The sequence below is a fragment of the Giraffa tippelskirchi genome, chromosome 5, assembly GCF_054371585.1.
Source record: "Giraffa tippelskirchi isolate mGirTip1 chromosome 5, T2T-mGirTip1v1.2.pri, whole genome shotgun sequence".
NCBI classification, from domain to species: Eukaryota; Metazoa; Chordata; class Mammalia; order Artiodactyla; family Giraffidae; genus Giraffa; species Giraffa tippelskirchi.
Window position 1 is genome coordinate 112,463,304 of NC_137279.1, and position 13,999 is coordinate 112,477,302.

A 13,999-nucleotide genomic window follows, 5' to 3' on the forward strand; every position below is an offset into this window, starting at 1 on the left:
CTCAGACAAAAGGGACTCTGCCCTCGAGAGAGGGGGTGGCTTCCTCCCCCTCTCCCACTGCTTCTGATACCGGGACTGGAGTGAATCAGGGGGCTACCGGGCTCCGAGGGGTTAACCCGCGCGGGGCTGCACGTGACGTGGATGGTTCCAGCATTAAGTCAGAGTGCGGCCCCCTCCCCTGCAACCCCCCCATCCCCACCCCCCGCGGCTTGCGCCGCTCCCGGGGGCTCCGCGCCCCCGCGCCCAGGTCCCTCCCCCTTGGCGGGCGCTCACAGGCCGCGCGGGCAGCGCGAGCCCCGGAGCCCCCCGGCGGCCTGTGAGCCCCGAGCCGGCATGGACCCGGAGCGCTGCGCGCCTTTCAGCGTGGGGTCCGGGCCTGGCCCCTACGCGGCCGCCGGGGACGAGCCTCCGGGCCCCCAGGGAACCCCCGCCGCCGCGCCTCACCTGCACCCCGCGCCACCCCGCGGCCCGCGGCTGACCCGCTTTCCGGCCTGCGGGCCCCTGGAGCCCTACCTCCCAGAGCCGGCCAAGCCGCCCGCCAAGTACCTGCAGGACCTTGGGCCCGGCCCGGCGCTCAACGGCGGCCACTTCTACGAGGGCCCCGAGGAAGGTAACGCGCGGCGCGGGGCGCTCTCCCTCTTCACACCCCAGGCCCGCCGGGGCCTCCCCGCTTCCCTCTCCCGGTCGCCTATTTCAGAAGTTTCTACCTCTCTCGCTCCTCGGCACGGCTCTCTCTGAAGCGGAACCGGAGCTGGTCCGCACTGGGCGAAAGCCAGCGCCGTGCGGGGAGGCAGAACCACGCGTGCCTCTGGCGGCGGGAAAGGGAGGCGGGAGGGAGGTCCAGGGAGGCTGGAGTGGCGACGGCCCGGGCCCCCGTTGGGCCGGAAGATGGCCGGAACCGGGAAGCAGAGATCGTGCCTTGCCGGAGTTGGGCGGGAACTGACACCGAGGCCCGGGAGCCAGGCTTAACTCTTGGCCCCAGTGCGGGGAGAGAAGCCCGGCTTTTGTGTCTGGCGGCCCTGAGGTTGGCCCCGATCTACAGTGGCCAAGCCGGACTCAGCCGAGGGAGCTTGCGGCCTGGCCTCCCCCAGGAGAGGCGCTGCTGTCTGCGCCTTAAGGCGCTCGGTACAGTGGCCGCGGTTGGTGAGGCAGTCCCGAGCCATTCTCAGTGCAGAATAACTGTGTTCTTATTTCCCAGACTAACCTGGCCTCTCCGTCGTATGCACGGCGATGGCCGCCTTTCTAGCAGTCTTGGCTTCCTCGCACTGGATGATCACCACGGGGCCGTCGGGAGTGGGCCTAAGCCCTGGGCGCCTCCGGCTGCTCCTGGGCTGGTGCCCTGGGCGCTAACGCCAGTTGGACCATGCGGTCTCCAAAGAGCGCGCCTGAGCGGGCCTGAACCCAACCCCGCGGCTGCCACTGCACCGGCTGACCTGTGGAAGTGTCGGTACCCGCCCCCGCGTCTGCCTCATCTTTGCTGCCACATCCCGAAGCTTAGGCCCGGAGCTGAATCCTTCGAGATCGCCTCCCCACTCGCCTCCGCCCCGCTGGCGCCTCGCGGGCCTCTGCGGAGTGGCCAGGCTGATCCGGCCTTCGCCCAGTCGGGGCGGTGAGAACGTGTAAGGGAGGGCAGGGAGGTGTGTGGGGGTCAGTGGAGGAAATGAGCGAGTCCGCGGAGCTTCGTGTCTGTGCCCTTTGAAAGAGGCTCTCCTGATAAAAACCACAGTTGGGACTTAATGAGAAGCAGTTGGCCTGGCTCCTCTGATCCCAGCCAGACGGCGGCGGCCGCTCAGCGCCGTGAGCACCGCCCAGGACACAGGTACCTGGCCTGGTTCGACGCTCCGCTTTCGGCAGGACGCACCCTGCGGCTCAGCGTCCCTGCTGGGCACGATGGATCACCGACGGCCGGCCGGGATCGTGACCGACCCCGGTGCCGAGCAAACTGCTGAGAGCGCTGGAGCAGAAAGAGCGGCGAGGAGGAATCGAGAGACTGCGACTGTGTCAACAACGAAATGCGTGGGCGAAAAAAGCAAAAAGTGTAAACAACCAAAGAGAGGGAAAAGGAAATTCGACAAAACAACAGTGGAGAGAGGAAAGAAGGAAAGGTAAAAGGCAGTCAGCGAACTGGGCAGAACGGAAAGAAATAAATGAAGAACGAACGAAAAAAAAGCAGAGGAGGATCGAAGGAAGAGGGTAAAGGAGAAGAAGGGAATGGACGAAAAGAGAAGCAGCAGACAATATGAAGAAAAAGAGGCATCCTAAAAGTGCAGAAAATAGCAAAATGGGAACAAGTAAGAGAAGGAAATCAACCATGCGAGTTGAGCAGAGGACAGACCAAACGAAAAGGAGGGGAGCCGAGACTGGGTAGAGCCACCGGCCGCCAGTAGCCTCCCAGTGCCCTAGCCTGAACTCGGAGGGGTGGGGGTGGGCGGGTGGCTTGCGTCCCTGCTGCAGAGACGGGCTGCTAGGGAGGGACGGCCCGGGGGACGGGGGCCGTGCAGTCTGCTTGGTGGGAAATGTTGGTCAAAAGGGGGAACCCGCCTAATTTCTCGGCTTTTAAAATAACGAGCTCAGAGCGTGTCCAGTTTAGACTGTAAGCGCGCAGCTGTGCCCCCTCTTTTGCGCGATCCCGGCGAGGCCCTTAGCTGAGCGCTCGAGAGCTGGCGCACCGCGCTCCTCTCCAGCCCTTGGCCGCAGTTTGCGGAGAGCGCGCAGCCCCGCTCTTGACCGCGGTAGTGTCGGGGCAGTGCCAGCAGCCTTCGCGCCCTCAGCGCGTGGCTGCTCAGCGGGCTGGAGAAGTGCCTGGCCGTCCCCTTCTGTTTTGCCGGGGGCCTGCCAGTCTGTCCTCTAGTTTGGCTTCTTGATCTCGAAACGCGCTCGCTGGCGCGGAAGCCCTGAGCCGGCTAACCCGGCTGGCCTCGCTTCCTGGGCCGGCCTCGGACTTTGAGAAGGGTACCCAGTCGTCAGCGCCGCTGAGTCTAGGGCAAGGTTGGAAACCTCTCAGGAGAGCCCCAAGGCCCCACTGGGTGTTTCCAAACGGCGTGTAGGTCCACAGTGGCTTCGGATCTTCAGCCGAGCTGGGGAACCCCAGGCTTCGAGACCTCTGCGGGTCTCTTGGGCAGGGGCCCGCGGGGAGCAAGCTTTCCGGGGAAAGCTGAAAGCCTGAAAGACGGCTAGCTGGTCCTGCGGCATCGTGGAAGCCATCCATGGGGGACGTCCATGGGGGACAGTGCGGCTCCCTATAGGCAGCCCCAGTTGTGCGGCTTCCAAGCTGCCATGGCTTCCAGGCAGTCGCTAGCAGGACCGGGTATGGGGGAGTGCGCTAGAGAGAAGGAAGTGAGGGACAGAGCTCTGCTGATGCTCTTCCTGACCCTTGGCTTTCAGGCCGACAGACTGTGGTTGTGCAGGCCACCCGGCACCTCAGTGCTGGGCTCCAGGCTTCCAGTCTCCAACAGGAGCACTACCCCCTTAATATCCCAGTGGCCCCAGTAGGTACAAGTAACTCCTGTACAGAGCCCGTGCACACTTTGAACGTACTCCAGGCTTACAGTGCATCGTTCCCATGACAAGCTCAGATTCAGACTACCGGCCTCTGTTCCTGCTCTGCCTTTCCTTGACCATTGCCCTCCATTTAGCCCATCTCCACCTCTTTTCTCTTCTGGGCCTTGCTTCTCAGGAGGCTGCTTGGTGTTCTGTGATGCATGCTCCTGTCCCCAAAGAGGGGATTCTCTGGCCTCACACTGGAGTCCTCTGGGCAGATGGAGGTTTCAGGGCAATGGCACTGAGGAGGGGAGAAGTTCTGTGGTCCTCTGGGAGGGCTGCAGAATGGGCAGTCCTGGGAGGCCAGCAGAGGCCAGCCAGCTTGGCTCTTTTTGGGGGTAGCTATTCTGAAAAGGCTTGCTGCATTTTCATCAACTGGTAGCTGGGTGGCTTAAGGTCAAGAAGGCAAGTCCTGGAGCCCCAGGTCTGATCCCTTCCAATCTGGGCATACCCTATCGAGACAGACACTGAGGGCCCGGTGACAGCTGAGCAAGCCCTGGAGCTTTGGGGAGCCCTCTGCAGGGACATCAGAGCTCCTCTGACCCCCATCCCTGAGCCACCCTCACCCTTTTCTGCCTGTAGTCCAACCATCCCTCCCTCTGAATCTGAGATACTAAGGCCCCTCCCTCTCCAGCCTGCAGTGTGTATGGTGCCCCCTCCCAGTCTCCCTGGTCTTCCTGACCACTTAAAATTATTTGGTTCAAACTACCATTGAGTCATCCTTCCTCAGGTCCTACCTGATGGAACTACCACTAGAACCAAAATGTATTGCCCAGGAATAGAAGTCAAGGACTGAAGCAGTTTCCCCACCTGAATCACGAAGGAAGTGTCTGGGCTGTCACTATGGCCTAGCCCAAGGGCAGGCCCTACCTGACTCTCCCCAGCCTCCAGGACACATTTGTGAAGCATAGCTTTTTTCACAGCCTGGGGAGTCCTGGGAGGTCACTCACCACGTTCCAGCTGTTGGGGGGGCTGGTGGGGGGTGAACCTCACCCAACTTGTTCTCCACAAGGAGACAGGGACTCATCAGATCCAAAGCTCCAGAACCCGTCTCTCTGATCCCATCTCTCAGTCTTTTCTCTCCTGCCCCTCCCCACTTTAGTGAGCCAACACCAAGTCCTGGGAAAGAAACTGCCTCTTGGTGCCGGCTTCCTGGGGGCCAAGCCCCCGCTGGAGATGGGCCTGGGGCCAGGGAAGGGGCTGTGTGAATCAGTCGGGCGTCTATGTGGCGTCACTCTTGACATCCCAGAGGACTGTTGAGAAGAGATTTCATGGTGAAGCTGCTGGGGGTCCTTGCCAGAGGGAGAGGGTGGGGTGATCAGGGTGACCTATTTTTCACCATGCCCTGGTCGTGGTGGAGCTCCACCAAGCTTCCCAAATGAGGATGAGCACGTCAGAATGGGGGCTGCTTGTTAATCACGGGCAATGAGGGAGTCAGAGACTCCCAGGGAGTGGGGATAGACGATGACAAGAATGATGGGCTCTGAGGCTATGTTGTTCCACACTGTTCCTCAGCTCTCCTCCGAGTATAGCCTGTTACCTGTCTCCTACTCTCTAATGCTGGAGCTTCAGTGCTTGCCCAAACATCAATATCTTATGAAGAATTTGACAATCCCTCTTGAAGCTTCTTTGCCCCATCTTGCCCTTTCTACCCCAGGACAGGAGAATTTGACACTGTCCCAAGACTGGGGGTTCAGAGAATAAGGCATCCTTGTCTGGCCCTGGAGCAGAGGCCTGGGCATGAGGGTACGGGAGCCAAGGCCTGCAGTCAGGGCTAAGGAGGCAGGGGCAGGGAGATGTCGACCACTCCATCCCTACCCCCTCCTCCCACCCCTGGACTTGGCCCTGCTGTGGCATCAATCCTGGCACCTCCACACTCTGTGGGATGCGCCACCACAGAGCACTTCCCCGAAATGAACCCCCCCTCTGGCCCCAGCAGATCCGCCCAGACCACAGAGCACATGGTTCCCCAGGGCCCCCTCCCCAGCTGTAGGCTCAGCAGACAGGCCTCCAAATGCCAGGCTCCCTTGAAGGGTGGCTGCTGGGAGGACGGGAGGGAAAAGGAAGGCGGAGGCGGGGACTGAAGCGTCAACGTTCTTCCCCCTCCCTCCATTCCACCCACAAAACCCCCTGGTTCGGTTTCCATCCTCCTTTTTGTGTTTTCCATTGCAGCTGAGGAGAAGGCCTCCAAAGCTGCCAGCTTCCCCCAGCTCCCGTTGGACTGCCGAGGGGGCCCCCGAGACGGGACCTCTAACTTGCCAGGCTCCCCAGGACCCTGCCTGGCCAGCCTGCGTGTCCCTCTGTCCCCGGGACTCCCCAACTCCATGGAGCTAGCCAAGAACAAGAGCAAGAAGCGCCGGAACCGCACGACCTTCAGCACGTTCCAGCTGGAGGAGCTGGAGAAAGTCTTCCAGAAAACCCACTACCCTGATGTATATGCCCGGGAACAGCTGGCTCTGCGCACGGACCTGACCGAGGCCCGAGTACAGGTGAGGGCACCTCGGCCGCAGGGCTCCCTGGCTGCCTTGGCCACCCAGACCGTGAGCCAGGCCACATGGGGGCCAGGAGAGGTGGATGCTGGCACCACAGTGTTGCCCTTCCCCACGCCTGCCCCTGTCAGCCCTCCCGAGCTCCCCTCCACACCCAGCTCGGCTGCAGCCACAGGCTCACAGCCCAAGTGGAGGCTCCTGTATGGGATGCGTGACAGCCTCCTGGAGTCAAAAGACCTGTGTGGGTGTCCTAACTTTGCCACTTACTAGCTGACCAGGTGACTTGGGGCATGTCACAGTCTTGGTTTCCCAATTTAGGAAAAGAGAATGATGGTACTACCACATGAGGAATATCTTGGAGGATCACAGGTGTGACAGCATTTTAGAAGATATGAAATGCTAAACACATATCAGGGCTGCTCCCAGGGTAGCTGCCCAGAATGGGGAGGGTCCCTGCCGGGGGTCTCAGGATCAGTGGTGCTTAAAGCCAGCCTGAGCCAGTGACCTCAGTCTTGCCAGTTCCCAGACCATGGCTGGGAGAGCCTGGCGGGGAGCCCCTGCCCACAACAACAAACTCTCCCCAACAGAGATCAGGCCCTGGGGCTGGAGGGAGATGTCGCCAGCTTCACTTGGGTGGAGCCCAGCCTGTGTGGTCGGGGTGGGAGGACAGAGGGATGCTGGGAAAGAGAGAAGGGAAGGGAATCCATGTCCAAGGCGTCCTGGAAGTGAGAAGGAACATGAAGGTGATAAGCAGGGGGTGGGGACAGAAAAGGGGGCTTCAATAAGACTCTGGCCCAAGAGGAAGACCGTCATTGCTGCCTTGCTCTGAACCTGCTTGATACGCAGCAGGCTCCCTGATGCCAAGCTGGAGGCACCAGGAGAAGGGTTGGGTTTGGGCTTCTTGGGAAAGGTGAGGAGGTGACCTCTAAGCAAAGGAGAGTCCCTGTCCCAGTGGACCCAGGGCAGAGCTCATGCTTATCACAGCCTGGGTGGGGGCCCCTCCAGAGGTTCTAAGGGCCTGAGGCAGGGAATATGTGAACCAGCAGTCAGTCTATAAAGAGGCCAACTGCAGCCTAGCAGAGAATGCCCTTCAGTGGAATTCAACGTAGGACTCTACTCTGCTGGGTCTTCCTGCTTCCGTGTTCCTACCAGGTAGCCCCCAAAACAGACTTTTAGAACTGTTCCCCAGGGCTCCTCAGGGCATGGAACCATCAGGGTAAGAGACCCAGCTTTTGAGATAACCCCAGATCACATAAGCCGTGGAAGTCCAAATGTCACATCTCCAGACAGCCCAGCAAGCCTCAGTGGGGATGGGGGCGGGGGAGGGGTGCTCTGAATAGCTGCCCCCATGGAACTGCTTGGGGGAGGCAGAACACACTTTCCCCACTGCCCTTCTAGGCCTTTTCAACGCTAAAGTGTGGAGGGATGGCCACAGGCCCCCAGACCTAGTCCAGAAGCTTCCATGATGACTGAGGCCCAAGAGCAGTGATGCTTGACAGGAGCATGACACCACCCATAGACCCCACCTCGTTGGGAGGAGCAAGGGGACCACCCACAGGACAGTGCAGTGGGCATGTTCAGAGCTCAGAGTGGGAACGGGTGGTGACAGGGAAGAATTACAAGAAAAGCGATCAGCAAATCCAGGCTCCTCCATCTGTCTGCAGAGGTGGTTGTTGCTCAGTTGCTCAGTCGTGTCCAACTCTTTGCAACCCCATGGACTGCAGGGGAGGGAGAGCAAATTAAGGAGCAAGGAGGAACCTGTAGTGGGCCCTCCCTACCCTTGACCCAGGCCTGCTCTGGGATCTGCAAGCCTGGGTTAAGGGCCGGGAGTATGCCCAACTTCTTAACTATCGGGCCTTTCCTTCCTGCGTGAGAGGGGGCGTGGGGAGTGAGGGACTCAGGTAGGGTTACTTATACACACATGCAGCTCCTTTTGTTGTGGCTCCCAGCTGAATCCCTGGAAAGCAGGAGAATTTGTTTGGTTTGGTTTTGATAGTGCCAATATCTAGCCTAGAGCTTGACACATGCACCAGCACACACACACAGCATAACCAGATGACAGATCCACCCCAGGTATGTGGGTAGCACACAGATACGCCACCCTCACCTGCCAGGAGCTCAGAAATGAGCAGGAAAGAGCTTCCAAAACTGATAGTGGTTGTAGGATGTGATGAGTGTCATGAGAGCTATGCTGGGCTTTTCAGGAAGTCCAGTAGAGGGTGCCCAGCTCAAATGTATGTCCGGGGGGATGGGTAGCGCAAGCTGGAAAAACCTAGGCAAAGGCAGGAAGAGCGAGATAGCAGTGTTTCAGACGGCAGCTGGGGTGAGAGGCAGCTAGGAAGAATTGAGTGTTGTTGCCTGACAGGGAGGGGCAGGGGTCAGTGCCAAGGGACCATGTTAAGAAGCTGGGCTCTAGGCTGTGGTCTCCAGGTTACCTTACTGCATTTCTCAGATGCGGTCAGGTCCAAACACTGGGAAAGAGATAAGACTAGAAACCCAACACATGTACTCGCCCCGGGGCTCTGAGGCCACAGACCCCAACACTACCCTTACCAGACACAGCCAGACTGGAGAACCAGGATGACTCAGCCTGGGGAGCAGGGGAGGGCCCACAGAGCCAATAAACCCTCCCTGGGCTTGGGCTTCTTTTAGGCCCCATCCCAGGCCCTGAGAATGATGTGAATTTATAAGTTCCTGTAATTCAGAGAGTCACCAGCCTGGAGCCAGCTCCCCACCACTCCACAAGAGGATACAGCCATCAACTCTCTCCCCAGTGGGCTCCACGCCTCATGGAGTGGGCTGCTTTGTCACCTCCTTAACCTCTCCCAACCTGTCCTCAGGTCTGGTTTCAGAACCGCAGAGCCAAGTGGCGGAAGCGTGAGCGTTATGGGAAGATCCAGGAGGGGCGGAACCCCTTCACGTCTGCCTATGACATCTCCATGCTGCCCCGAACCGACAGCCATCCCCAGGTGAGACCCCTCCCCACCCAGACTCAGGGCCTGGCAGTTCTGTGGGAAAGCCAGCCAGAGTGTAAGCTGTGGCCCCAGGGAGACCAGGAGCAGCCTTAGGGCTACATGTGACTGTGGGCGAATCACTTCTTCCTCTGCAAGATGGGCTTTCACCAGTCTCATGAAGGATGTATGTAGAACAGTTGGAAATCTCAGTTTGAGAAGTAACGGCAGGGGCCTTCTGAGATGTCACTGTGAGTGTTGGGGGGTAGGTTCTAGACCTGGGCCAAGAGGAAGCTCTCTCCAAAGCTTCTGGAGCCCTAAGGGCAAGACAGAGTCTCTAGGTTAGGGAGGCCCCTGGGCCTTCTGATTCATGGGGTTACTTCTTCTCTCTTTTCAGCTACAGAACTCCCTGTGGCCCAGTTCAGGGTCTGGGAGCCCCGGGGGTCCTTGCCTCGTGAGTCCAGAGGGCGTCCCCTCCCCATGCATGTCTCCATACTCCCACCCTCATGGGAATGTGGCTGGCTTCATGGGGGTGCCAACCTCTCCTGGAGCCCACCCTGGCATCTACTCCATCCATGGCTTCTCCCCCGCCCTAGGGGGCCACAGCTTTGAGCCTTCTCCGGATGGCGACTATAAGTCTCCAAGCCTCATCTCACTCAGGGTGAAGCCCAAGGAGCCGCCCAGCCTGCTGAACTGGACCACATGATCTGTCTCGTGGACATGCAGACTTGAGCTGCCCAACCCTGTTTCTGCTCCCAGCTGCTCCTACCCCACCCCAGCCTGGATGCCAGAGAGGACGCACCTCTGCCTCCAAGCCTAGAAGGTTCCTGGAGGCCCCGGCAGAGCAGCTGGGACCCTCAGGCTTTCGCAGGGAACAAGCTACAGAATCTTTCCTGTTAGAATAAGGCGAGGCTGCCCAGGAGAAAGGGGACTTCAAAGCAGGTAGGACTCTTCCTACCACACACTGGGTCCCCTCCCCCAAACTCTGGGCAGGAGGGAAAAAGATACTGCCCTGCTTCCTTCAGATTTCCTTCAGACTTCCTTCCTTCAGACTGTCAACCCTCCAGCTGAAACAACTGGCACCTCATTCAGGGAATGCAGGAAAATGGGAGGATGAAACAGGTTGAACTAGGCGTTCCTTGCCAGTTAGAGGAAACCAGTCTTGTACAACCACGTAGGGACGGCCTACTTCCCCCTCCCACCACAAGGGGGTGTGCACCCAGCGTCCGGTGCTGACAAAGGCCTGGAAACTGGAGGTCAGTGTAGAAGGTACCTCTTCTCCCCTGCTCCGCCATCTCTCCTCGTGTCCTGTGCCCCCTCCTGCAACATGCTATGGAGTCCTCTTCCCCTTCCAAGGGGCAGAAATTCCACCAGAAGCCACCTATTTGAATTCTCTTCCATGAGATCAGGCCAGAGAAATGCCATGGAAACCATAAGCTCCCTTGGTTTACTCATTGGATATTGGTAAGAATAAAACAGATTTCCCCAGACTCAGCCCTTGAGATTCCAAACCCCACTTTTGTAAAGATACTTTTGTAAAAAAATGTGCTGCCCAGCATAATAATAAAGGTGGCAGTATTTTTTATACCAGGTGATTGTGTATCCTCAGGGTTTGGCACTTGGTTGCTGTAGGGCTGGTCTGTGCCTAGGGTCCAGGCAGGGATCCTAGAGGCTAGGGGAAGATGAACCTGCAGCCAGCCCTCAAGGCCCATGCATGTCATGTCACCTGCCCAGGGTCCCCGTGGCTTCAGCTGGTACAGGAAAGCAAGGGGAAAAGCCTGGCTCTAGGGTTGCTGGGCTCATCTGGAAGGGAAAACCAGGGGTGGGAAGGGAAGTGAGAGAGCTGAAATAGCTTGTGGGTGAACTGACACTGGAGGGGAGATGGAATTCTGGGGAGCCCACTGAGGGTTCTGAGCTTCCCTGGGCAGGGACCCCAGAGTAATGGGGGTGGGGCCATTCCCTGCTCCCAGACACCCCAGGAGCATGTCTGAGCTGCAGGGCAGAGACGAAAGCCAGGACCCTTTCTTGTGGTTTCAGAGTATTACCCATTTTATCCTTCATCCCCGCTTTCTGCCTTATCTTCCTGGAAGGCAGGAAAAAAGCAGGCCTGGCCCTCCCACCCTCCCAGTAAACACAACCACATTGCTCAGAGGCTCCCCCCATCCTGGGCCTCCTCCTCCTCCAGGCGTGGAGAAACCCAAGCACACAAAGACTCCAGTGGCCAGCGCCGTGCTTCTTCCCGAGGAGGCTGAAGATCCATCAGATGGGATAGTCAGTGACAAGGCTCAATCACCTCCCGCCCCTGAGGACACCAGGGTCTTCCTTCTCTTCCCTTCATTTGGGGGCCTAGCTTCTGAGGTCCAGGTGTCCTGAGCCCATGTCCATCAGGAAGGGAAGAGCCTGGGCAGTAGGGAGAAGCAGTCCCAGCTACCACTGATGAGCAGCACCACCTTCACCCAGCTGGTCAATAATCAACCGGGGAGCAAACCCACCCTTCTACTTCCAGGGCTAAGAGCACTGCACTATAAGCTTCTTCACCTAAGGAGTAGCTAGCAAAATTTTGGGCTGTCTCACAGCAGTCAAAGATGCAGAGAGAAAGATCAGTTCTACAGATAGTAAGTGCCCACTTGTGCCACGTCTTGTGCTGGGTGCCAGACACAGAGGGGTGGTCAAGAAAAACCATGACTCCCTCTCTTTCACAGCTCAGAAAGAGGGAAGAGGAAGGAATCTGTGGAAGCAAAGGAAACAGAAGTGGGAAAGAGACAGACAAGAGAAGAACACAAAGTTGAGTCAGAGATCAACGCAGCAAGGGCGGGAGAAGCGGGCAGAGGCCGGAGCTGGCCCTGTGCGGGAGGGAGGCCCTGGTGGGGGAGGGCACAGGGAGGCCAGAGACCAGCTACTGGCTCCCATCCAGGGGCATCTGCCCACAGCTCATATTTTTCTGTCTAGTGACAGCCAAATGAAGAGAAAGCTAACTTTACAACCGCCCACTTCACACATAATGAATATGAATGGGCATCCCAGAGCCTGTTCCCTGGGATTATCTGTGAGTTGACGGGTTCTCCCACTGACTGTCCCCTGGCTGGGACTCAGGCAGCCCTTCCACCTGCTTCCCATTAGCCGTCCTCCCATCCTCCCCTCCTCCTCCTCCACACCCTAGGCGTCTCACCCCAAGACACAGCCCCCAGGTCTCCAGACGCCCCTGCCCCCAGCCTCACTCCGGAGGCAGCCTTACTCCTCAGCCTAGTCAAGGTCAGGTTGGGGGCTCTAGTTCACCCTTTTAGAAAAGGAAAAGGGAAGTGGCCCCACTTGGAATCTTGAGAGGAGCTAGGCTTGGTCTCCCTTTGCTAAGGCTCCTCTCCACTTCTGTGGGTCCCACCTAAAGAAGCTCTAAATCTTGCCCCTGGCAGGGGCCCAGACACCAGACCCAGAGAGGAGAGCCCTAGCTAGTATGCCCTTTAGTCTCAGCTTCCAGTCTCAATCCAGCATCAGGAAATGCTTTTCATTAGAGCCATTCAATCTTCAGCCCCAGGCGCTCCCAATCCTTTACACATCAGCCTGAATTATAACCCCAATGCACAGACCCTCTGCAGCCCCAGACAGGAACGGAGCCCAGCATCCTCAGGAACTGGGCATTTCCTGTATCCAGCAGGGGGAGAACGGCCTCAGCCACTGGCTCATCCCTGCTGTGAGCACAAAGCATGTGCTCTCGGAGCCCTTTTTCCTGATGCTGGAGCCCCCTGCCTTCCCCTCAACTGAAGGCTCCCCTCGCCCTGCCCCTTCCCCAGTAGGAGGGCACTGGCTGGGAGCAATGGGCCCTGTGAGGCCCTCTGGATGTGTCTCTACATTACTGCTTCCACTTGCTTTTCTGGCCAGCTCTCCATTGACTGTGAGCTTCTCAAGGAAAGTAAGAACGTGCTGTCCTGTTCACCTGGACACTCAGGACACCCAGAACAGGCTCGGCCCAGACCTGGCTTCAAATGGCCAGTCTGCCCAGAGCACTCTCTGTGGCCATGGTTAAGGCCCTTCCCCTCCCGGGCCAGCAGATGCAGGATTCACCTGCCCAAGCTTTACTGGCCCATGTAGCTTTGATATTCTGTGTTCATTCTGCATATATAGAAAGATATTTACAGACCTTTGCAAACCAAGAGAGAAAATGGCACCTTTGTTAAGGTGAAGCTTCAGAGGAGATTGGGGAAATAAAAAACTGGGAAGGAGGTCAAAGCCTCAGCTAGGTGGGTTCAGGGAGCCAGGCTGCATGGTGAAATAAGAATGTGAAAATTTATCTTACTCAAACTGCAGTCTCAAAATACACACTTGCTATTGATCCTAGTACAAAACAGCAAAGAATCCATCATGTACACCATGTACATGTACATGTATATTGTGTTGAATCCCCTTGTCCTGTGCAAGTTACTTTGTGGTAAAGGACAATTGCAGGGACTTTCCATCTCCTAGGCCGTGTGACTTACACACAGAGCATACTGCTGGCTCCACTAGGCTGCTCATAATCACGCTGGTGCATCAAAGCCTGTCTGGAAGCCCAGCTCTGGGCCTGGACTGAGGCTCCGTGGGCAGGTACTGAACAGAAGAGCCAACAAAGGGGAGAATCCCCCAGAATACATTTCAAGTCAAGACCCCTTGGAGACTTAGAAAAACCCCATATGTGGCCTACAGGTAAGATAAGGAAACTTGAAGCAGTTCTGAAAAGGGGACACCCCTTCCCAGCATCAGAGCGTAAGATCCTCAGAAGCAGAGCCTCAAGATCGAGCGAGGTGGAGGCAGACGTATCCAGGGATCCGAAGGCCAGAGGCAGGCTCCAGGAGGCCTCACAATGACAACACAAAGGTGCGCCTTGCTGCTTCTTCAGCCACGTGGGCCTGCCGACCCTCTCTCTCCCAGGACTCCCGATGGTCTGTTTCCCCAGCCTCCAGGCACTTAAGTCTCCTCTCGGTCCCAAGCACCTGCCCAGTGAGGGCCCAGGACAGTCCACCCCTTCTCTGACCTGGCCCCTCCCCT

At 58.1% G+C, this 13,999-nt stretch overlaps 1 protein-coding gene across 1 annotated transcript; it reads left to right on the top strand.

Annotated features, from left to right (window-relative positions):
• Window positions 1-259: 259 nt before the first annotated feature.
• ALX3 (ALX homeobox 3) lies at window positions 260-10,570 on the top strand. Its single transcript, XM_081492805.1, has 4 exons — window positions 260-610; window positions 5,713-6,029; window positions 8,870-8,998; window positions 9,378-10,570. The coding sequence occupies exons 1-4, from the start codon at window positions 334-336 to the stop codon at window positions 9,684-9,686; spliced, it is 1,032 nt and encodes a 343-aa protein (XP_081348931.1). The 5' UTR covers window positions 260-333; the 3' UTR covers window positions 9,687-10,570.
• Window positions 10,571-13,999: the final 3,429 nt, after the last annotated feature.